At 39.0% G+C, this 25,361-nt stretch overlaps 2 protein-coding genes across 3 annotated transcripts in view; both read right to left on the bottom strand.

Annotated features, from left to right (window-relative positions):
* The window catches only part of RXFP1 (relaxin family peptide receptor 1), a 182,481-nt gene that overhangs the window by 19,860 nt on the left and 137,260 nt on the right, over nt 1-25,361 (bottom strand). For both annotated transcript variants that reach the window (XM_043972848.1, XM_043972847.1), the window contains 2 exons: nt 3,407-3,478; nt 1,897-1,968 (listed from right to left, as the gene is read on the bottom strand). In XM_043972848.1, coding sequence (XP_043828783.1) covers nt 1,897-1,968; nt 3,407-3,478 — 144 coding nt within the window. The remainder of the gene's footprint in view (nt 1-1,896; nt 1,969-3,406; nt 3,479-25,361) is intronic.
* LOC122732600 (E3 ubiquitin-protein ligase RNF168-like) lies at nt 17,644-19,769 on the bottom strand. Its single transcript, XM_043972849.1, has one exon. The coding sequence runs from the start codon at nt 19,716-19,718 to the stop codon at nt 18,102-18,104; it is 1,617 nt and encodes a 538-aa protein (XP_043828784.1). The 5' UTR covers nt 19,719-19,769; the 3' UTR covers nt 17,644-18,101.

The raw sequence follows: 25,361 nt of genomic DNA, 5'->3' as shown, positions 1-25,361 counted from the left end.
GATGAAGTCTGCATGGAGGAGATGTGTGTGGTTGTCCCTTTTGGTTCTTTGCTGAGCCTTCTCTTCTCTCCACTCTTACCCGTCCTGACTCATCAACTTCTATGGGTTTACAACTCCCAAATTTATACAGACAGCCCTTATCTTTGCCTTCTAAGCATCTCCACCTGGATGTTCCATCAGCAAGCAAGCTCACAATGCATGAAATGTGACATTCCAAATCCAAACTTTCCTGTTTTTGTAAGAGGAGAATCACCGGAACCTCAAACTCCAACTTTTCACTCTCTCAGTCCAATCATTTGCCACCTCTGCAACCCTCACAACACCTTCAAATACCTCTCCTTCTCTGTGCTTACAAGGCCACCCCTCTAGTGAAGATCACTATCCCATCTTATCTTGCCTCGACTATTACAATGAGGAATGTAAACTGTTGTGGGCCTCTAGGTGGGAAAAAGACCTTTATCTGCCTTTAATTCTGGGAGCTTTGAGACCATGATCCAGGTGTGGCTTCTGTTTCTGTTGTATCTATTCTAGCTTGTGCTGAGGTGAAGGATTATTGGAGATAGTGTGATCTGGTGAGCTTAGAAAGGCTGAAAATGGCTAGCTGCCAGGAATCCAGAACTGGAATCCATACAGGTAGCCCTGAGAAACTACCTGCTTGATTCAACACAGCCTCGGACCAAGCTGGTAGCCTAGACTTCATGTTCTGCAGTAAGGGAACAACCTGTCCATTAGCTATGCCGCATATGGAAGTGAACTTGGTGGGATGAATGCTTTGGAAAAACAACCTTAGGTTCAGACTCATGTTCCTATGGATTGAGGCAGTATAGGAAAGAATATACCCCAGTTGATGGATATTTTGTAGTTTAGGTCTGCTCTGTTTTCAGCAAATATCCCTTTCTGAAAGCTAATTAGGGTTAATTTGTCAACTTGAGAGTGGGGTACTAATCACTGGGTCAGTTATTGATAAAGGAGAGACACTAAATGTAAGTGGCGATAGATATTAAGGTGAATGTACCAGAATGGGATCTCAAGCTAGCAGCTTGAGAAAGATACCCATAATCCCTTAGGAGCAGCCCTAGAATTCTGAGGGGGAAAATAGCTACTCTTCTGGGGACATGATTTATGAATGCAAGTGCAAGTTGGTTAAGTATTCCTAGAGTCTATATATCTGTTACAGTTGAATGAATGAATGAAAGAATGAATGAACAAATGAAACAAGTTTCAGATCCTACTGAGCAGGGCAGGACTGAAGTTTCATAGCACTCATCATTATCCTCTAAGGCAAAACAAGCCTTTTCCTTTCTAAGTTTGCCAATAAGAAGGGTAGGGTTGTAGGACCATTAGGTCATGGATCTACACTAGAAGGGACCTCAGAGATCATCTAGTCCAAACCCCTCATTTTACAGATAAGGAACTAAGATTAGGAAAAGTAAGGTACTGGTCTAAGGTCATCTCTTTCCAGAATAAAGGTCTCACCAAATCACCAGATTCACAGTCCAGAGCGCTAACCATTTATACTACAGGTTTATGAGTATATCATGGGTTTTCTTTTGCATGGGGATAACCCAGATCAAAATCTCACACCAAGTAGAAAAGTGAATTATTAGATTACAATAGATAGGACATTTTAAGTGAATTTTTCCCTGACAAAAAGACACATATAGCTCAATATATTTTATACTATTTTCCTGTAAATGCTTTAATTATATACAGCCAAACAAATTATGAAATAAAATGTTATCACTTATTTTTATGCTTAATGTGGGTGGAGATGGATACCATGGAATGTACAAGTTTCTAAAATACTGTAAAAATTGAAAGAAAAGTCTTTAAAATAACTTCTAATTTTTTTTTTTGTCACCCACTCCCTACCCCTCAGTCCTACCCCAGACTTACAGTTCATCTAGTTTCTGAAGTGGGGCAAAGCTATTTTCATTTAAATGGTTGATTTCATTTTTCCTCATCACCCTGAAAGAATGAAGGAAAAAAAAATACGCTTTAGCCTTTTGACACCACTGCTACCAGACAAGATAAAAGGGTGAAAATTCGTCAGGAAAAGCAACAATATTGTTTCTATGAATCATCTCAATGTGTTTTGTTGGCATCAGATATCTTAGAGATATAGGAAGAATAACTGAATTAATTTTAACCTGGGTTATCCAAAAGTTCACAAATGGAACAAAAGAGCAATGATGTAAATTCTTCAATGCCATTCTGAGAGAGATTTGCAGTGTAAATAGTGAAAACCTCTCCTGTGAAACTATAGACTAGAATACTGCATTTTTTTTTTTGAGTTTCCTCATCCCTCGGGCATCATGCATGCCTTACACAGTGTTTTGCTCATGGTAAACACTTTGGAGTTTTTAATTTGATTTGGCTTACTACTCTGCAGCTGCTTAAGGAAGTCCATTCTAGTCCCAAGTTGGAACAATTCAGTAGGTTCCCACTTTTAGACCCTCAAAGGGAGCTGGAATTAAAGTGAGCACTTTAGTGATTCCCCTCTCCTTCCTACCCTAGCTAAAATATGGAAAAGGCAGCCTTGCTCAGAATTTCAGAAGGTTTCCAAGGCCATAAATGTAATCACTAGCCTATCAATTTGTACTTTTCCCTACCATCAGGAACTAAAATTCCAATCCTCGATCTCCTTCCAATACTCCCAGTATCACTGGACTAAGAAAACTCAAGCACATGTCTAGAGGGAATGTATTCAAGTGGTCTCTGACAAACGAATTAAGTAAAGAACCAATGCAAGGACACATAATAGAAATATAGAATTTATCCAGGAGTTTTTAGGCCAGTTGACTGATTCGCAGTAGAGACAATCTGATAGGTATGCGCTTTGCATGATTAAAAGAGGAAAGTATATGCTAAATTTCACTTCCATTGACCATTTTCTATATCTCATCACTAGGTAGCAAAAGTAGGACTGAAACCCTCAGAGTGTAACTGGTATGAATGTATCAGAGTATAAAGACTGGAGCAAAAGTAGTATAAAGAACACTATAGGACCACAAGAATCCTATATTTTCTGAGGCAGAGAAGTAGGTAAGAAGCTTTTTACTCTGAGGGAAGGCCCGCCCATGGAAGGCCCCCATGGAGGCCAGCATGCATGACAAGTAAACATTGTCCTACAGGAAAGCTTTTGTGTCACAGATACCCTAGGGACATGGGGAAATCAGATTTCCCAGTGTCCTGAGATGTTATGGTATCATTCTGATGACTCTTGTGTGTTATGTTTCTTTGGTTGTACGGAGCTTAAACTTGACCATTTTCACTCATTCTCTGTTTCAATGAAGTTTTAACTGGGAGGTAACATCTATCAATAATTACCGTGCATTTGTTTACATTAGCTTCTTTTAGCAAATAAAATTCATTTTGACTGCAATGCCTGTGGACTGTTACTTACAAGACAGTTAAAGTACTGCAGGAAATGAAAGTCATGTTTCTTAAATTGTGGATATGGTTGCCTTCGAAGTCTCTGTAAGATAAAAAAAAGCATTTTTCATTGACAAAAATAAATTTGGTTAAGATTTCACTACTGATCTATTTTTCTATCTGTCTTTTCATATTATTCATATTTTTCATATTAGTACTGAGAGGATAATCGTCATATTGGGGCAGAAGGAAATCATAGTTCCTTTTTTTTTTTTTTTTGGCAAGGCAATTGGGGTTAAGTGACTTGCCCAGGGTCACACAACTAGTAAGTGTTAAGTGTCTGAGGCTGGATTTGAACTCAGGTCCTCCTGACTCCAGGGCTGGTGCTCTATTCACTGCACCACCTAGCTGCCCCCCAAGCTCCCTTTTAAAATAGAGGTCCTGGAGAACCATGGCCCTGTGGGCATTGAAATTGGCCTCAGGCTCCCCGCTGCCCCCTCTCACTCAGCTTCAGCTGCGGGGGGTGGGGGGGGGGTGGCCCTCTGAGCTGGGCTAAGCTGCGCTGACCAAAAACCCAGAGCCACAGGTGTGGAGTGGAGAGGTGCACGGGGGAAAAACAAAACAAAACCAAAAATCAAAAACCTGAGGGATGCTGGAGTTTGCTTCACCCATCCCCCAGCTCAGGCATGCAGCATGGGGCTTGGCCAGCCCTGGGGGTGGCCAGCCCCAAGTTTCACCTGAGAAAGAAAGTTAATACAAAGGGATGGCAGAGACGCTTTTGGGGATAGAGAAAATTAGAGAGGGCGAACTGACAGAGTGGACAGACGAGAAAGAACGGTATGGAGAAAAAGGTTTTTTGTTTTTTAGTGAGTTAGACAGAGAAGGGAGGACGCCGGAGGACTAGGAGAACACAAGGGGGTCGGTGAGAGAGAAGTGCTCGAGGGTTGTTCACAACAGTAGGAGGCTTTTCAGGGGGGTTGGCAAAAGTATGGAGCAGGGGGTCTTTTCAGTGAGGGAAATGCTAGAAGAAGGTCCGTTGGTATGCAGGAGGTTAGACGGCAAAGGGTAAGCACAAGCAGCGTGGAAAGCAGTCAGGTCTCATATAACTTTGCATTTTTATCTCTTAAATTTATTTTTATAAGTAAACCCTGCTTTAGTTATTTAATTAAGAGGCTTCATTTGCTTATCAATTTGGGAGCTGAGCAGTGTGGAGAAATTTTTAAAAGGCCCTAACAGATTGGCTTAGGAAATTAATAGCAGTTAGATAGCCAGTCAGTCAAAAGTCCCCAGATTAGGCCCCCAAGTAAGCTAAAATAGTTTTACATTTGAATGGATTTGAAGGGATTTATGGCCCAATTATAATTTTTCATAAAGTTATAATTTTAATATAATGAACAGTTATATAATTTTTCAGATTAGTTATAGTTAAAATTTTTTTTACAGCCATGTCCTTCAGCCTAAGAGTTCAATCAGAGAGGCAGAGGGGACTGATGATATGTGAGTACCAAGGAGATGCAATCTTGCAGTAGGAGGTTTCCCAATGAGGGGTTTCCTGGGTGTTAAGGGGCTAAAATTCTAGCTAGTCTGTCTAAAATATCTAATGAGTGGTCGCCAATAAATTATAAGCTTTAGCAAGAGTTAGGCTTTTAAGCATTTATTAAGGAGAATAAGAATTTGGTAAAGAGAGAGAGAAAGGCCTACATTCATCTATCTATTAAAGGGAGAGCACGTTTCTAGCTCCGCTCTCTGCCAGAGTCCCCAGGAAGGAGAGTGAGACAGAGCCCCCGGCTCCCCCTTCCTCCTCCCACCAGCAAACTTCGCTTCTTGACGCTGAAGAAAAGACTCCTGGTCTTGCCCTCAAAGACCTTCACTTCATGGCAGAACTTTCCTATAGTAAGTCTCCAGTAGGTGGCGTCATTCCAATCATTACATGGGGAAGGAGGGCATATTGAAGAATTCCAAAGAAGTCCAAAGGTAGAGTAGCTGGTGGGGGATGGTGAGAAAAACTATCATAACTTCTTGTGCTATACTATAATTTCACATAATAAAAGGTCATTCATCTTTCTCCTATACTGTACTCCCTTATATTTTTTGAGTGGACAAACTGATATAAAGGAAAGATACAGAAGTATGAAAAATGAGGAATCAAAAAGAATGGAAAATATTGTGACTATCCATTATAGGAATTGGTTTAATACATTTTAATAATCAACAGTATTAAGTATTTGTACAGAGTTTGAAGCTGCATTTTATTGAATTCGCTAGATGATGTTTAGTGTTAACCATGTCATAAAGATGAATTTAGGTTACTGGCCAACATATAAGATTGAGAGTGTTATTAGTTCCTGGAGCAGCAGAGTTGCATTGTGTTTAGATTGCTGGATAGTCAGCAGGATCTGGGTTCAGATCTCACCTCTGATACCAACTGGCCACATGATCACAGAAAAGCAACCTTTGTTACTTCAATTTCCTCGTCTATGAAATGAGGATACTATTATCATATGTAAAGCATTCTGCACTTTAGTTTAACTGGGGTTTTTAGTTAATTGGTTTTCTAGTTTTTTAGTTCCATGCCCAATTAATGTTTTTTCTTTCTTTGGTTGATGGAAGTGTTTAGAGATCTATGTTTTGTTATAAGGACTGTTTCGGTGTGCTCAGTGTTGTTATTTTCTTTGATGAAAAGCTCTCATTTCTCTGATCCACAATTTTTAAAGGATTATATTATTTATAACTTAACTTTTAGTTCTTTCTCTAACGGATCTTTAATGAACATTTTAAAAAATTACATTGTGGTCAGTAAAGGGTATGGTTGATATTTCTCTTTTTCTGTTTATGTGAGGTTTTGATGTTCCAATTCATGGTTGGTTTTTATAATAACGGCAATGCTGACAAATATGTATATGCTTTTTCATTTCCATTCAGTATCACTAAAGATCTTTTATAAAAATTCTATTCATTGTCTTAGTTATTTTTGGTTGTTAGATTTGTGTAGGTCTGAATGAGGCATCTTGAAATCCCCAACTATTATAGTTTTACCAATATCTTTCTTTTTGTAAATCAATTAACTTTTCCTTTAGGTATTTTAGAAGATGTGCCAGTATGTTAAGTTTGATATTAATTCATTGTCATTATGTAGTTTCCCTTTTTATCAAGTTCATTTTTGCTGTTGCTTTATTGAACTCAACTGAAGCATAACAGATTTTTACTCTGGGCCAATATTTTAACCTTGTGTGAATCTTAATGCTTTAAACGATGTTTCTTATTAAAAATAAATTGTATTTTCCTTTCTAATCAATTCTGCTTTTCTCTTCCATTTTATGGATGAAATCATCCCATTTCCATTTGCAGATATGATTATTGTGTATTTTCCTCCATGCTATATTTATACTTTTTTCTTTCTTTGTCCCACTCTGCTCCCTTTTACAAAGAAAAGGAGAGCATTGAGAAGTTTCTTCAACACTTGCGTCTATGCTTGACTTAATTGCTTCTGTCCTCCTGTCCCTTTTCTCTTCCTTTTTCCCATATCCCAAAGGCAGGTTCTAATCTTCTTTCTTTCCTTTTAAACCCTTCTTCACTATCCACCCTCCTAGGTTGTAGTTTGTTTTATGATTAATTTCTCCCTCTTATTTACCTCTTTCTAGTTATGTCTTGTTTCCCTGTACAGTTGAATATTTATTTAAAAATATTTTTCAGTCGAATATATTTCTATACAAAACTCTGTGTTTTACCCTCATATGACTGGTTTAGATGCAAATTAGGTTTGCTTGGCCCCTCATCCCTTCCTCTTTATTTGTATTGTCTTCTCCTTGACCACTTGGATTGTGTGAACTAGTAAGTTTCCCCTTGTTCTCTAATATATTTCTTCTTTCTTTCTTTTAATCAACACTACTACGTGTCTCTCTGTCTTATTTAACTCCATTTGTATTGAAGACATTAGGGCCTGAGGGGGTACTTGTTTTTTCTTTTACAATATTGTTGTCATTGTAGAAATCATTTTCCTGATTTTGTTCCCTTTATTCATAAGTTCATACAAGTCTCCCCATTTTTCTCTAAAACCATCTCCTTCATAACTTCTTAAAGCACAATAGTATTCCATCATATTTATCATAATTTGTTCAGTCATTTCACAATTTGATGGGTAACTCCTCAGATTCCCATTCTTTGCAAATGCAAAAAGAGCTATAAATATATTTTGTTCATTCGTAGAATTTGTTATACTTAGGGCTAATTCTTCCCTTAATCTACCTTCTTACTTTCCTTTCTCTTTTTTCTCCCTTCTATCCTTATTGAAATATATTCTATACTCAACTTTCTATGTGTGTGTGTGTGTGTTTGTATATAAAGAAGTTCAAGTTTCAGCTGCTCCTCTTTACCCATGTCCTCTAATTTGTACAGATTTCTACTTGTGTACTCCCTTCCCACCCCAAGGGTATTCCTCGTCACTTCCTTTTCCATTCCTCTTTTAAAATGATAACATTGCGAAAATGGATACCTTGATTTGCTTGAGTCCTCCAATTATCCATGTAACCAGAACAACTGTATGAGGATTCGCTTCATTGGCTAACATACCAACAATCCTTTGCATGACTAAGAATACACCTAGCTAGATGTATAGGAAATCAGTAACTCTGAAGCTAAAGACTCACTTGACTGCAGGATATGAGACTAGAATATGGCTATCTCCTGTTTATGTTTTTTTTGGAGACAACCTTATCGTCAATGATTTCCTTAACTTTGGAATAATCATTTTTTCTTTTGAGAGCTCTCCTTATCAAGACATCACCTAATCAAACCTTGAAGTGAACTGCTTATCACCAAGAATGCTTTCTGATTTATGTATCAAAGGCTACATCCTTGACCCCTGGAATTCCTCACCCCCTCTCCCTTTGTAAGTAGGCCTTTCTAAGCCCATGTTTCCTTCCAATATTCCTTACCTGCCTTTGTTTAAACTGTACATAAACCCTCACAATCTATTGGGCAATAGACATGAGGGAAGACTGGCTTTACAGAGCCCAGCAGTGAATCAACCAGGGAGCCAAGACACTCTTAAAAGGAACTAGTACAATTGATTGATGGAAAGAATTCCTCCTTTGGTTAGGCCATACCCAAAAGAGAACTTGGAGGATACTCTTCCAAGGGAAAAAAGATCTTTGAAGTCTTTATGTAATCTTGGTCCCTTCTGCTTTCAATATACACATTTCAGTACCTTTTGATTTGAGGCCACTTTGCTCTGTTTGGAGGGAAATTTTTTTTCTAACTTCTGTCCCTGTTATACTTTCTCAGTAAATATCCCTTTATAAGAGGTAGTTTATGTGAACGAGTTGATTGATATTGGGGGGAGCATGTTAACTGGCTGATATTGGGGAACACATCAGATGAGGGACTTGTGAATGATAATACTAGAATACCACAAATTCTTAGGGTTATCCCTAGGAACCTGACAGGAGAAGGAGTCAAATGCGCTATAGGGCAGAAGAATGAGCCCCACTATACAAACAAAATTTGCAAGAGAATTTTATAGATATTTTCTCATTGTGAAATGCTCTGTTTGAATGTACGTATTTTTTTGTTTGTTTTCTGTTTATACCTTCTCTAGAATTGTTTCTGATGTTAGGGGATCTAGAAGTAGGGGCTCTAGAACCCATGCCTTCTGTTGATAAAGTATTGGGTATTCCTTGGTTAAAACATTCTTTGGTTTGTAATACACACTAAAATGGTGCTTTTGTGAGAATATGCAGCTCAGTGAGATCATTCCTGATTCAGAAGTTTAGGCTTTATTTGAAAAAGACAACCTTATGTTGGAGCTGGAGTTTCTTGTTTGTTTTTGTTAGGATCAGGGAGATAGAAAAGAATCTATCTTCTTTGGGTATTACTGGTAAGTTATTAATCACTGGACCAAAAAGATTTTCTGGACACTTTAGTTGTCCTCTCACAAATTGTCTATTTATTTCATCTACTGAGTTAAGATGGAGGGGCATTCTTCATCTGACTTTGAATGTAAATGATAGAACTGAATTGATAAGACTAATTTTCAATGCTTTTTTCCCCTCTTCCAAGTTGTTTTCATCTGTTGGATAAGAGGCCTGTAACCATTTACTTAAATGTTAAAGAAGCTGTAAGGTGTCAGAACAATTTTTAGAAGTGTCTGGAGCAATTAGAAAATAAAACAAACCCAGGAAAGAAAAGAATCATCTCCCAATTCCTTAGACAGCCACCAACCTAATTCAGTAACTCATTACCTTTCACCTGGACTATTGGAAATGCCTTCTAATTAATTTTTTCTTGTCTTGGCTCTCTCTCCATGCTAATCTATCTTCTACAAAGCTGATTTTCCTAAAAGTGCAGGTCTGACCCTGTCAACCTCTCCACTCTATAAAATGCATTGCCGCTATATTACTTTTAGGATCAAATAGAAATTCCTTTATTGGGCTCTTGAGGCTTTTTCCAACTTGGCCCCTTCCTTTCTAATCTTTTTACACGACTCCTTTCCATGCATTTTGCAGTTCAGTTACAATGTCTGCTCTTCATACACAGTCCTCTATCTACAATCTTCCTTGTTTTTACCCTGGCTGTTCCCTGGTCCTGGAATGTTTTCCCCTTTTGATTGCCTCTTCTTAAATTCAATTCCTGGCTTCTTTCAAGGTTCAGCTCAAATGCAACCTTCAGCAAGAGACCTTTCCTAGTCCCTCAGCTGCTAGCGCCTTCCCTACAAAGGCCCTTTCCATCTATTCTATGTATCTTGTATGCATATTGTACATTTATATTTACCTTATGTCTTCCATTAAAGGTAAGCTTTTTGAGGGCAAGTATTGTTTTTGCTTTTGTAACCCTAGTATTTAGCACAGTGCCTGGCCCAAAGCAAGCACTTAATGATTTTTTTTTAAGTGAGGCAGTTTGGGTTAAGTGACTTGCCCAGGGTCACACAGCTAGTTAGTGCTAAGTGTTTGAGGCCGGATTTGAACTCAGGTACTCCTGACTCCAGGGCCGGTGCTCTATCCACTGCACCATCTAGCTGCCCCACTTAATGATTTTTTGATTAATATAGGTGGTGAAAAGGCTAACTCAACGTCAGGCTGCATATTAGAAATAGTGTTAATTACTAGGATAGTCACATTGCATCCTATATTGGTAACCATTATATCTACAATTTTGTTTTGTTTTGTTTTGTTTTGTGGGGCAATGGGGGTTAAGTGACTTGCCCAGGGTCACACAGCTAATAAGTGTCAAGTGTCTGAGGCTGGATTTATACTCAGGTCCTCCTGAATCCAGGGCTGGTGCTTTATCCACTGTGCCACCTAGCTGCCCTATATCTATATTTTAAGAAGGAAGTTAAGCTGGGGTTAATCCAGAGGATGGCTGGACATTCTATTACAAACTTATGGTCTATAACTTCATAGAATCAAAGTATTTCCATGTTGGGACTCCAGTGGCCATATGATTCTATCCAGACAACAAAAAGAATTCTTTTCATAATGTTAAGTAGTCATCCAATCTTTGCTTGAAGATTTCTGGTGAGGTGAAAGCCACTACCCTTGAATATACTTCAGTACAATTCTCTTTGCTATCAATTTTTCCTTATATTTTAGTTTGCTAAGTGTATCAGTGATCTCACTGATGTGAGCATTCTGTTCAATGGTGTAGATTAAAACCCATCAGTGCTTTGCCCATCTTGTGCATTTCTTACCTATGTCTTCTGTACGTTTGCCAAAGGACTCTTACCTAATGTCCTAGAGGACCTCCTCAAATTCTCTTGACATTATGTATATACCAGTGGAGCTCACTATGGAATGTTGGTCTCTTGATCTTGCTACATGACTGGACCATCTTTTTTCTAGTCATATACTTCTTTGATATCTTTTAAACTACATTTCATTCATAATTCCTAATTTGTCATGTTTTGCAACCTGTTTATATTCAGAATGCACCTTTCCTCCATTGCTCTGTTAGTAGGTGCTCAGATTTTTCTTTTATGGGTAGGTAGGTTAAACTCCTTTGAGAGGTTTTTGCATCTCACTTTGGAGTCTGTAATGTTCCAGGGCTTGATGCAATTTGAACTGCCATTCACAAACACAAGCACTGGAAGAACTTCACTCTCTATATGGTGTATCTTTTCAGTTTGTAATCTGTGCTGGATCTCTTCCATGAGATATATGCATTTGGTAGGAATATTTCTATCAAGGTGAAATCTACATCTTTGCTACTTCAAACTACTACTACTAGCTCTGCCTTCTGAGGCTCAGCACAAGTCATCTAATACCACATTCACATGCCAAACTTTCAGGTAACATGTGCCTTCAGATTGTAGTCAAGCTAACTTTAGAACTAAGGCTAATTAATCCCTCTATTTTATACCCTTGCTCCTATTTCCTCCTGCTTCTTTCAGGAACTGCTCTAGTAGTCACCCGCTCTGTATAAGCCCATTGCCTGATGGGGACAACTAATGGCTTCAGTAGATGAACCTTTTACCTTATCTTGGGGACCAGACAACTAGCCTCTTCCTAGTCTCTTCACTTATACTTCAATTATTTCAACCCCACCAGAAACTAGGGCTCCACTCCTGGTTCTCTCAATGCTTTGAAAGGCAAACCTTTACTCATGTGGATCTAGTTCTTAGCACTTCTTGCAGTCTCCTCTCCATGTCTTCAGGCTAGTACCATTTCTATCTTTACAGGCTTCCATTACCAATACCATTTTGTGTAGTCTTCGTCCAACAGAATGTAAGCTCCTTGAGGGCAGGGACTATCTTGTTTAACACATATCCCCAGGGTTTAGCATAGTGCCTGACAGTTCATCCATCCATCTATCTGTTTTGAGGTGGTTTGGTGGATCCAGCCCATACTTCTAGTATGGGTGAGGAAAGATAAACAGTTTAAACAAAAAAAATAAGATTGAGGCATTAGGGAATCAGGTTGAATCACAGGGACAACCTCCTGGCACTCAGCACTAGTTACTTTATGCAGCACAGCTTCTTGCTCATTGCTACTTTTTTAATTTCAGAATTCTGCAGACATACTGGTATGAATCCAGCCTATGTAAGCAGATAGATGACTTCCCCCACCCAGGTTTCTTTTCTTTTCTAATTATTTCAAACACTACAAAAATTGTTTACAGATGACAAGTTTTTTCCAATCTCCATAACCTCTTCCATAATCTTCCATAAATTCTATGTAGCTTTGTATGCTACTAACTACCCCTTCTTACCTTTATACTTTATATATATATACTTTATACCTTCTTACTTTATCTTTCTTTGCCTTTAGTGACATGGGATTCTTGGTTCTCCTATCTCCCTAATGACTCCTTTTTTTTACCTGCTTTGCTAATTCTTCCTCTTCTGATCTATTAATGTGGGTGTTTCTCAAGGGTCAGTCTTTTGCTTTAAGTGAGGTTGCATGGTACACCAGATTTGGAGTTGAGAAAATCTAAGTTTTCCTGCCATAGACATTTTGCTGTGTGATGTAGGCAAGTCACTTGTCGATCTCAATAACCTTTAAAGCTGTTTTGGAGACCAAAGATGATAATGTAGAGTGCTTTGCAAACCTTAAACCACTACATAAATGTGGGCTATTATTATTCCTTATGATTCTTATGAGTAGCAGTTCTAGTTCTAGTAGTAGTCGAAGTTATAATCATAGTAGTCACCATCTATTCCCTTGATAACCTCATTTATTCCTACTGCTAGAAACTCTATCTTTATGCATATGACTTTCAAATCTTTATCGCCATTTTGGACTTTACTGAACTCCAGAGCTATATCTCTAACTGCCTAACTGGCTGTTCCACTGGCACCTCAAACATTACAAATGAGGCTATTGTCTTTTTCCCAATCCTGTCCTTCCTTTTTTATTTTTTAGTCTGTGGTATTCCTATGCACTCTTTGAAATTATTTCTGACTCTTCCTTTCTCATTGTTAGCCTCCCTTCAGCCTCTTGTTCAATACCCCTGGGAAAGGAAGCAATACTATATACAAAAGTAGTTCTGGTTGTTGTGGACAATACTTTCAAGATCTCTTTCAACTCCCATAATTTTATGGTAATGAAGGCTAAGAAATTCCAGTACCAGTCCTGCTACTTTTACCCTGATATTAGTCCGGATCAAGTATCTTAAAGCCTCTGGTCCTTTGTGATTTCTGCTGTCATGAGGAAAAAGGTTGGCTTTACAAAACATGTTCCTTAGAACTCAGTTACTTTATTATTAGATTTGACACCTACAATTTGGGTAACTGTCAAGAGATGCTAGAAGTGCCTTCAGTATTAAACCGTATAAATGTACTCTTCAAGTTGAGTCAGTCTAGTCAGTTGATTTTTTTTCCTACTACAAAAATCATCTTTTTCTACAATGGAATGAACACTGGATCTAGAGGCAGAGTACCTCAGTTCCAAATTTGATTCCTTCACTTACTACCTGAATGACATCAGGCAAATCACTTAATGGGTTGTAGTTTCCTTATCTGCACAATGGGGAGGGCTGAACTAGATGGCTTCCGAGGTCCCTTCCACCTCTAAAACCTGATCTTATGATTTACATGTGCATATTTACATGAAAGGGAAATGGAATATTTGGCATAGGCTGATGTCTAAATCAGACTTAGCCTAACACTTCACTGTATATACTACTACCAGGTTGTTGTGATGAAAGTGCTGTCAACTGAAAAGGACCCAGTGTCTATAATTATTTCTATTTGTCGACAAGGTGTGACCAGGAAACTCCTGGTAAAGTTTAATAAGATTAAAGAATGAGTGAGGACTTTGTTGTGGTTGTGAAAATTTTCTTAGAGAAGGTTTAAATAATAGTTTGGGAGAAACCCGACTCCTCTTTTTGCCTTTGTGGAGATGCTCTGGGACAGGGAAATAATTCACAAAGGGAAGATGACAAAAACAGTACTGAGTTATTATAGTCCCCTATCCCTTCCTCTCCCAAATGATTTCTAGGCCAAGTTCTGATGTTTGGTAGGAAACTGAGATGAACAGAATGATTTGTGAGAAATACAGAAATATCCTTCCTTCTTCCTTCCCCCAAGTTTGAACCAGTTTGTATAAACCCAAAGCTTCCACTCTGGGTGAAAGATAAGTCACACTCTAATTTTTCAAAAGATCTATGACCTCATTGTTATGGGTATTTCTACTGATAGTGTAAACTACAATGCAGTCATGCCTTTTTATCCTGATATTCTTAAGTTTCCCCAAATCCTCCACAGACTTCATAACCAATGAGCTGGAGCCCTTTCTTTGTTCAAATCTTTTAGCATTCTCATACTACTAGTGTCACTCTTGGGGTCATCCTTTGTGATCCCTTTCTCCGGTGTACCTCCCCTTCTATTAATTTTCTAGTTATCTTATGTCCTGCATACAAGTTAATGCTGGCAAATATACCATGGCCTACTTATAATCACTGTGTCTCTGTTCTTGGAGTCAACTGTCATTGTTTTAGTTTAAATTATTAATTCATATTAATCCTAGGATGAACAAAAAAATTTATTTCAAAATGTCAGAGACTTTCTAAGTATATGGTTAACCAGAGTTCAGGCATACCATGAAGCAATTTTTTCCTCTAGGACAATAGAAAAAAATGCCACTTAGATGGTATCTGTAGCTCCTATGTATTTAAAAAAAGTTGCTTTTCTAGCCCACACCTCTCTCTTGAATCCTCAAAGCCAGATATCCTCTTTAAAGGACGAGATTGTTTATTACCAGCTCTTTCCTGACTCACGATTAAACCCAAAATACCAAACAGAAAAACCATAGAGGCATAAATTCCCAACTGTACCTTAGACAAATTCTCCTCCATGCAGGATATCAAGTTTGCTTTTATAAGTTCTGCTAGCTACCATTATTGCCAGCTGACTTTTGTCACTTTTGTACTCTTTTTACTTTTATCCTGCCCCAGCACAATATTTATTGATTGTTCATATGAAATACTTGTTATTTTGCATTTAATTGCTTAAAACCACCTATTAGCCCACAGCATTCACTTTCTTTCCCTTGTAAGCCCTTTTTTATATAAGGACTGAATTTTTCAACATACAATATTTCAAATACAGTACTTCCTTCACATCTAGATCCAAAAAGTAAAGGTTATCAATATTAATTTATGTACCAGAGTTTAAGTGGCTTGCAAGATTTTGGAGTTCCTTATGAAAATTAAGATATTTTAAAGCAGAATGATGTGACATGATCTTAGGTTTCCTACTCCTAGAACTTAGATTGTTTCTCCCATAAATTCATCATCAACCTGGAGACTCAAGGCTAATCTCAATACTAATACCAATCCTACTTAGGGGTATTTTTCTCTACTTGATTCTCTTATTTAAAAGACATTTTACTTTACTATTAATTTGAAAGCTTCTAACAGGGCAAATTACCTAACCTCTTTTGGTTAGAATCAACTTAAAACTGAAAGAGGGAAAGCAGGGTAGCACAGTTAGGTGAATTGTTAAGTCCCTTTTAGCTCTACAAGTGAAATGTATAATTTGAATGGAAATATTTAGAATCCGTGAAAGCTCCAATTTAGATTGTTATTTATACTGTGTGAAACTATGTAATACCACCCCCCCCCCCATTTTACAGATTATTCGTTCCCACATTTATAGTGCTGTTAAAGAATCTGTGGATTAGGAATCTGAAAACCCATATGATCTTGGGAAAATCATTTAATTTTTTTGAGCCTCAGTTTCCTCATTTGTAAAGTGACAGACTTTACAGGCTGTCAAGTTGAAGGCCTCATCTATGAGACCATGTACTCACAAACAACCCTGTGAAGTAATAAAAAAATTATAACCTATATTTTATAGATGAAGAAAGGCTCTGGAGGTCATTTGGCTGGGAACAAGGAAGTCTAAAAGCCAGAATTTTGATCTAAATCTCTTGATTCTAAGTCTGTGTTCTATTATAGAGGTTGACATTTTTTTTTTAAAGAAAGGGTAAGTTGGTTTTAATTTGCTTGGCTTTGAATGTAATTAAGCTTATATTTTCCTAATAAATATATATTCCATCAAGTATAAACAAAAGTAAAACAGTAGAAAGTCTTCTAACTAGAATAGTTTAACTTTGTTATCAGTTTTGTTACTGATCATATATAATCAATAGTAGCTCATATCATGAAGATCTAAAAATTTTCACTTAATGCCTCCATCCCTAATTCACAGTAAAAAGAAGACACCATATTTAATATTATTTGCAATGTTAACATACATGAGTCATCTATATTCAACAGGGTCTATCATCATAGAATGAACTGATGTTAGATCAAACCTAGAAAAGAAGTCTCTGATTTTGATTGAGGAAAAATTCATTTGTGCTTTCTAGCATAAAGGTAGCCTGATATAGAGAAAGAGGTCTGGACATGTAATAAGAAAACATGAATTTTAATACCATTTATTCACTGTGTGACCATAGGGCAAGTTCATCTAAACCTTTTGAGCCATGGGTGATGATAAGTAATATTTGTACTTCCTACTCTCTAAATAGGATTTTCAGGAGGAACTTAACTTGGTAAAGTTTAAAACACTATAGAAATATAAACGTTATCACTTGTGACATGGGTTCTTTTACATTGCTCACTTCTTTTTCTTTAAAAAAATTACTGCCTTATATAAAATTTCATTTTCTGGAATTGAAATTTTAAAAGCCAATTTTATAAAATCAACCTAATCGGCAACAATTTGTTGCCTGGTATCAAGATTTAAAACTGTCAGAGGCCCAAGGAGGGCCAGTGTCTCTAAAGAAAACCAACACAGAAGAGGTTGTCTTTCCAATGTCACTTGCTTCCTTATCCTATTTCCATTTGTCTCCTTATTTTAATCATATAGCCACTCATTTCTTTTTGCTTGATGAATGAACTTTCCTTCCTCTCAACTCATTTTTAATTCCTTCTCCTCTCTCATCTATTCTGATTTATCCCATAAAGGCTTTATTACAATGCCCAAAATCTAATTAAGATGAACTAAATTTAGTGATAAGCTACTGAGTATAGGAAACTCCTTAAACATTAAGAAAAGTAACAAGGAGATTGAATTCATCTTTCTCCCAGTGAAGATTAAATCTTTTCTTGATTCTTTAAATTCTTTAGAACACAATATCTTGTTTTATTTAAATTAAATTCCAATTCAACAAGCCAAAAAGGTGGACAGTAATCTCAAAGGGAAGGGTTTTTCTTTTTCTTTTTTTTTTTTGGTTGTTGTGAATTTTTTTGAGAAAGGATTATGATGGACAAAGGATTTGAGGCTATCTTGGATCTAGCTGAAGGTATAGACCAACCAGTAGGATCCTTCACCTCAGTGTACCCTGGTTACTGCTAATATAAAAAAAGCAACCGTATTGTACACCTCCAGAGTTCTATCAGAAGACAAACATTTGTAATGGCACCTGAAGAGCTTTTCTCTGATAGCCTCCCAACTTGAACTACTACTGAAAACAGGCACCTTCAGTGAATAAAATGCACCAAAAACACAAACAAAAACAAAACCTAACTACAAGGATATTATGGAATAGGAGAGCATTACAATCAAGTTTTACTCCTTATTCCTTTCCCATATTCCTTATTTTGCAGCTTATTCCAAGATCTGAAAAGTTCATTTTTTTGGTGTGAATTAACTAGGCAATGAGAAGGGGCATTCTGGTCATTTTGTTACCTTTTCTCCTTTATCATTAGCTGAAAGTTTCAACTAGATTTTAAAAGATGGCCACTATTCATATTTTGAACCCCTTGGAGTCTCTGAAACTGCTGCTTCAGTTTTTTTTCTTTGAACTTTTGCTGCAAATCCTTCTTCCTTTATCTGGATTTAAGGAGACTCTAGGGCGAAGGAGGTATTCATCTCGGGTCCTCTTTCTCAGATTCAGCCTCTCCTGTTCTTTATTAATTTCTCCCTGAAGCTGTAATGCGAATAATCTATCTTCTTCCTCTTGTTTATGCCTCTCAAAAAATAAGTGCTCTAAATCTATCAGTTTTTGGGTAAAGGTACTTTTTCTTTCCTCTTTCTCTGAGGGGGTTTCTGGGCACATTTTCGTTTTCTTGGAAGAGAAGCCTGAATCACTGAGGGATTCAGACAGAGATTCCAGATTTTTCCTTCGGGGAATTTCTTTTTTCACCAACAGACTAGTACCATCATTTTTCATCTCAGCTGTGGGTTCATTCTCCGATTTCCCCAAAGGCTTAGCTACAGCTTCCCTAGGGCAGAAAAATATGGTTTTGGGCAGTTTGCGATTTGAAACATTACAATGCCTTATAGTTTTATCCTCACCACTTGTTCCTGGCTTACTTTCTCTTCTGAGATACGATTCCAACTCCTCTTTCAGAGAGGCTCTTGCATCAATGCTCTCAATTTGACAGAAGGCTTGTGTAGATAAAGTTGGCCAGTTTCTTCTTTTCCCCTGCCACCTGGGGCTCTGTCCTTTACCAAGGCTGACCTCCTTAGACTTGTAGGATCCCTTGCCTTTTGCCTTGCCAAGTTCATTCTGTAGTGCTGGGGAGGTAAGCAGGGACTTGGGTGGCATGCACTTGTGAATGTCTCTAGTATTGTTCAGTTTGTTCTCGGTTTTCTTTGGTGACCTGCCAGGGGCAAGGTTAGATGAGTTGGCAGCAAAAAGGGAATTCAAGACACATTTCAGAGCTTTAAGACTGATGCTTATTTCTTGGGCCAGCTCTTTGTCTATTTTCAGCCGGTCTTTTGGCCTCTCCCCAGCCAAGGTTTGCCTAGCCTCCAGCTCACACCTGGGCTTCTTCCCCTTCTCCGTAGTCTGAACCTCCTCTTGCTCTGCCTTTTCATCCATTTCCTCCTCCTGGTTCTCTTTTTGCCCTAGCTGCAGTTTCTGCTTCCCGTCTTCCTCTGGTCCCGGCCTCGGGAAAACCTCCTCTTCGTGCTCCCGCTTGCTTTCCTCTTCCTCCTCCTCAGCCAACAGCCGGCTTATGTACTCGGCACTGACGCGCGCCTCCTCTTCTGCGCGTGCCCGCCTCTCCGCCTTCACCTTGTTCAGCTCCTCCTCATACTCGCGTCTCAGCTCCCCGGGCTCACTGAGCCTGAGGGGCGGGAGCTCCGCCTCCCGCTCCTGGCCCCCGCCCCTCCCGGCCGCGCCGGCGAGCCCGCCCTTCCGCAGGTACTGTTTCTCGATCCTTTCCCACAGTTCCAGATTGATCAGCGTGTTGTTGCGGGCCTGGGCGCGGGCCCACGAGGACACCCGACGGCGGCAGAAGGGGCAGTTCAGGCTGGCCTTCTGCACGGTCTGCTGGAAGCACGAGTGGCACAGCGTGTGGCCGCACGGGAGGCTCACGGGCTCCATCAGGATCTCGGTGCAGATGGGGCAGAAGCAGTCAGAGAGCACGAGCGAGGCCTCCGAGGACGTGGCCATTCCGACGGGGCTCCCAATTCCAGGAGCCTCGGGCGCCCTGGACAGTCGCCTCTCCAGACCCCGCAGCCGCCCCTTCGGGGTCTTGAGAGGCGGAGCCTGCAGCTTGGGCCTTGGGGTAAGCCCGGAGGGAAGGCGGGGCTTCAAGGCTGGCTCTCCCTCTGCCCCGAGCCGAGCTGAACTGAGGGAGGCTAGGCCGGTCCGGGTCTTCGCTGGCCTTTGTGACGTCAGAGGCTGCGGAAGCAGGGTCACCCCTCGCAATCCTCTGCCCCCCCCCCGCCCCTCCCCGCCCCTCCAGCCCCCCACGCGGAGCTCCCTGAGGGGCTGCTGGAAGAGGGTCTGCTCTGTCCACGTGTTTTGCTGGGAAGCGCCCACTAGACTTAGAAAGTCCGGTTTTCATGCAGGTGACCCTTCTAGCCCTAAAAATGATGGAGCGAGAAGCTACCACTGAAGATCTTAGAGCATAGGATTTTCGTGCGATTTCTGTGTCAAGGACACTTCCGGTTTTCTGGTGAAGCCCACCAACCTCAGAAGAATGTTTGGAAGTGCATGAAATAAAACACGTAGGGATTGCCAAAGGGAGCCAATTATGGTGAAATACACTTAGCAAAATAAGAAAAAAAAAACACAACTAGGACCCCTGGTTAAAAACCTCTAAGCCAACTCAAATTTGAGATTATTTCCTTATTTTCCCCCAATTTGCTTTTTTGGGGAAGTTCTGTCTTAATTATCTTTTACATCTATCTATACTATGTCCTCTTTATCATCATTTATCTAATGTCTTCTATATCTCATCTATATTTTCTATAATATCTATATTCTATCATATATTTATATTTTCTACATATCTTTCTCTTTCCATCTATATCCATTAAAAATAACAAAGTATTGTAAATGATACTGCAATCAAGCATAGTTTCTTTGAAAATATTCGTTGATCAGTTCTGTTCCACCCTTCATGACATCATTTGGGTTTTTCTTGGCAAAGATACTGGAGTGTTTGTCACTTATTTCTTTAGGTTATAAAACAGATGAGAAAACTAAGGCAAGAGGGTAAAGTGACTTGCCCAGGGTCACACAGCTAGTAAATGTCTGAGACCAGGTTTGAACTCTGGAAGAGGAGTCTTCCTAACTACAGGCTTAGCACTCTTATCCCCTGCACCAACTATCTGCCCCATCTCACTTTATACAGGAACACATTGAAGCCCAGGTAGGGGAAGGAACTTGTCCAAGGTCACACAAGCCACCTCAAATCTACAAGCACTCATTTATTAAGCACTTACCAGTTTCCAGGTGTTGGGGATGGATATTCCAGGTGATAGGCATATACAGAAAATGACACACTGCCTATTTTCTTTTCCTTTTCTTTCTTTCTTTTTTTTTTTGTTGAGGCAATTGGGGTTAAATGACTTTCCCAGGGTCACACAGCTAGAATTGTCAAGTGTCTGAGGTCGGATTTGAACTTGGGTCCTCCTGACTCCTGGGCCCTTGCTCTATCCACTGTGCCACCTAGCTGCCCCCTTAACATTTTTTGGGGGGCGGGACTATGAGGGTTAAGTGATTTGCCCAGGGTCACACAGCTAGTGAGTGTCAAGTGACTGGAACTCAGGTCCTCCTGAATCCAGGGCTGGTGCTTTATCCATTTCGCCACCTAGCCCCCCCCCCCCCCCATTTTCAAAACCAAAGTCATCTGACTACAAAACCGATACATTAGGCATCTACTTCAGTATTTCAAGGAAATGTGATTTTATCCAAATGAGATAACACATGTAAAGTGCTTTGCAAACCTTAAAGTGCTGCTGCTATGACTGTAGTCTATAAGAGAATCCCTTTAAAGCAAATTCCACCTGGCCTCACTTTCTTCATCTGTAAAATGAGAGTTGGGCCAGATCAAAAGTGGTCCACAACTCTCCCAAGTGTGGCCAGAGTCAGATTAAAATGGAGTTCCTGTCTGATTTTAATTTTCATGTGTGAATCAAAAAAAAGATGTAAATATATGGTTTTCTATGAAAATATGCAGCCTCTGCTTCTATTTAAGTTTGACCCCATCAAACTAGATAATCACTAAAATTCCTTTCAGTTCTATCTAACGTTCATGATTACTATTGTATATACACCATTTTCTTAGCCTTAAGAACTTAGAAATAAAACATTTTATAGTAAATTACCTGGATTTCAGAAGACACTTTTTACAGTTTCTTATGTTGTCATCATTTACAAGATATAGAAGTGTGGGCTAGGTGAAAATGCAGTTAGTTGGATTTGTAACTGCTTAAGCTATCTGTGGTTATGTATCAAGGCTCTGTCTTGACCCCTCTTCTTTATACTCATTCTGTTGGTGATGTCATGAGTTTATTTGGGTTCAATTATTATCTCTATGTAGATGATTTGCTGGTCTGTTATCCTGTCCTAGTCTCTCTCCTGAGTTCTAGTCCTATATCACCAGTTTCTTATTGGACATTTCAAACTGGAGGTCATAGTAAGCATTTCAAAATCAATATATCTGAAACAACTCACTATCCTTCGTCCCAATCTATGTTGTCTCTTCCTAATAGCCCAATTTCTGTAGAGTGCACCACTATCCTTTCGGTCTTTCATCCTGAACCTTTGAATCATCTTTACTTTCTTTTACTTGTTATTTTCAATTAATTGCCATCTTTTTGATTCTATCCCTACAACATTATTTACATCTGTCCTCTTTTTTTTTTTTTAACATGGTGTTAAAATCGCATCTTGTTCTGGTCTCCTTGACCCTTTTCCTCCCCTTTCTAGTCAGTATAGTATAGGTATACCTTGTTTTATTGCATTTTGATTCATTGTGCTTTAATGATTTTTATTTTAAAAAATTTTTTACGAGTTGAAGATTTGTGGCAACCCATATTGAGCAAGTCTTTTGGTGCCGTTTTTCAAACAGCATGTGCTCATATTATGTCACATTTTGGTAATTCTCACTATATCTCAAACTTTTTCATTATTATATCTGTTATGGTGATCTGTGATCAGTGATCTCTGATGTTAATATTGTAATTGTGTGGTACCACGAACCATGCCAAAAAATGTATGTGTTCTGATTGCTCTACTGATCAAATGTTCCCCTGTTTTTCTCCCTCTCCTTGGGCCTCCCCCTATTCCCAGAGACACAATAATATTGAGGAATTTAACATAAACTCAGTAGACAAAGCAGTGGCAGGATTTGAGAGTATTGATTCCAATTTTGAAAGAAGTTCTACCGTGGGTAAAATGGTATGAAATAGCATCTCATGCTATAGAGAAATCTTTTGTGAAAAGAGGAGTCAATCAGTGTGGCAAACTTCATTGTGGTCTTATTTTTAAAAATTGTCATAGGTAACCAAAAAACCTTTAGCACCCATCATCCTGATCAGTCAGCAGCCATCAACACTGAGGCAAGACCCTCCACCAGCAAAAAAGATTATGACTCTCCAAAAGCTTGGATGCTAGTTAGTACTTTTTAGCAATAAAATATTTTTAAAAATTAAGGTGTGTGCATTTTTTAGATATAATACTATTGCCCACTTAACTGACTACAATATAGTGTAAACATAAACTTGTATATGCACTGGGAAACCAAAAAATTGGTGTGATTTACTTTTCTGTGATACTAGCTTTATTTCAGTGGTCTGGAACCAAACCTGGTATATGTGTGTGAGTTTATAACAACAGCAGGGATTAAGATTACAGAGGGGAACATAGAAGTCACAGAACACACCATACCAAAGGACAAAGGAGAATAATTTGTAAAATGTATCATATATTAACCAAAATTCACATCCTGAGAATGTGCTAATCAAGGGAAGCCATGTAGGCCTTGCTGTCAGAGGCTTTTGGTGCTATGATATATAAATCTCAGGTTCCAGACATCCACAGTAAGACCAGTAGAACACCAAATGTTGTTGATAACTTTGAGATGATGTGGATTGTTGTTGACAACTTTGAGATCATTTGGATATTTTAACTAACTAACCCCAAAGTCCCTGACCAAAACCCTATAAGAATGAGACCTCAAACTTTTGCCCTCTCAGCATTCTAACATCATCTGGGACCATGCTGCTGAGTGCTCCCAACTCTAGTCTGTGCTTGTGGGAGTGACTTCCTGTGATTTTCCCACTTCCCTTTCCCTTCCCTATGCTACATGCCTCTTTCTCCCATTCCATCCCAGTCCCCATGCTGTCTGCCTCTGTATTATTCACTCCCTCTTGCACCATTTGTCTCAGTACTTTGTGCTATCTGCCCTTGGATCTTCTATGCCTTATTTAAGTGTGATTGTAGCCTCACTTCCTGCTGCCATAGTGGTCTTTGCTGACAAGTACCCAAAGAACCATGTATGCCTGCCCTATTTCATAATTACATAAATTAATTTGCAAATTCACATGGCCACCACACTAGTTTAGGTCCTCAGCGCCTCTGGCCTGGAATACTTCAGTAGCTTTATAATTTGTTCCCCTTTCCCAATTTTCTTCCTTCTCCAGTTCATTCTTTATATAACTACTAAGTTCAACAAAGCTGACTGCACTTACTCAAAAAGTCCTAGTAGCTCCCTACTGTTTTTAGGAAATACTTTTACCTCTTAGTATCCCTATCTTTTGAAGCTTAGCTCAAGTTCTTTCCAAGCTTATTTTCTCCATGAATCCTTTCTTGATCACCCTAGCTGCTAGTGCCTTCCCCTCATTACCCTGTATTTAATATATACACACACACATATACATGCACACACATATATACATACACACACACACACACACACACACACACACACACATATATATATATATATATATATATATATATTTGTTTGTTTGTTTTGTTTTGTTTTGCGGGGCAATGAGGGTAAAGTAACTTGCCCAAGGTCACATAGCTAGTAAGTATCAAGTGTCTGAGGCTGGATCTGAACTCAGGTCCTCCTGAATCCAGAGCTGGTGCTTTATCCACTGCACCACCTAGCTGCCCCCTATATTTTTTATTTACATATATTTCCATATGTTATCTTCTCCAGTAGAATATAAACTTCTTGAGGGCAGGTATCCCTAATGCCTAGCCCTGTGCTTAGTAAGCACCTTCATAGACACTGATTGTTAAATGATCAGACACAAAGAGTAGTCACTGATATGTCAGTGTCATTCTTTAGTGAATTAGATGCCTCAGAATTCTGTCCTCTGTCCTGTGCTGCTAAACATTGATAATGGGGATGAACTTAAAAGTGGCTTTTTTGTCAAATGTACAGATGACATAAAGCTGTGATGGATGATTTGACAATGGAGCTCACTGTTTGACAGTGGGGTTCAAATCCAGAATAGATTCCAGCAGGCTAGGCTGGGGACCAAATCTAATATGGTTAAATGTAAATTCCTGGATTCAAAAGAATCAACTGTATCAGTTGGTACAGTAGAAAGAGCTTATGATTTGGATTTAGAGGACCTGAATTTATTTATTTATTTATTTGGTGAGGCAATTGGGGTTGTGACTTGCCCAGGGTCACACAGCTAGTGTTAAGTGTCTGAGGTTACATTTGAACTCAGGTCCTCCTGAATCCAGGGCCAGTGCTCTATCCACTGTGCCACCTAGCTGCTCCTAGAGGACCTGAATTTAAACCTAGATTCTGTATAGACTTGGGTTAGTCTCCTCTCTGAG

The sequence above is a fragment of the Dromiciops gliroides genome, chromosome 6, assembly GCF_019393635.1.
Source record: "Dromiciops gliroides isolate mDroGli1 chromosome 6, mDroGli1.pri, whole genome shotgun sequence".
Taxonomy (NCBI): domain Eukaryota; kingdom Metazoa; phylum Chordata; class Mammalia; order Microbiotheria; family Microbiotheriidae; genus Dromiciops; species Dromiciops gliroides.
This window is presented reverse-complemented; position numbering and strand designations above follow the sequence as displayed.

What these genes read in the sequence shown, in the direction of transcription:
- LOC122732600 (XM_043972849.1), bottom strand. Translation starts at nt 19,718, where the DNA reads ATGGCCACGTCCTCGGAGGCCTCGCTCGTGCTCTCTGACTGCTTCTGC.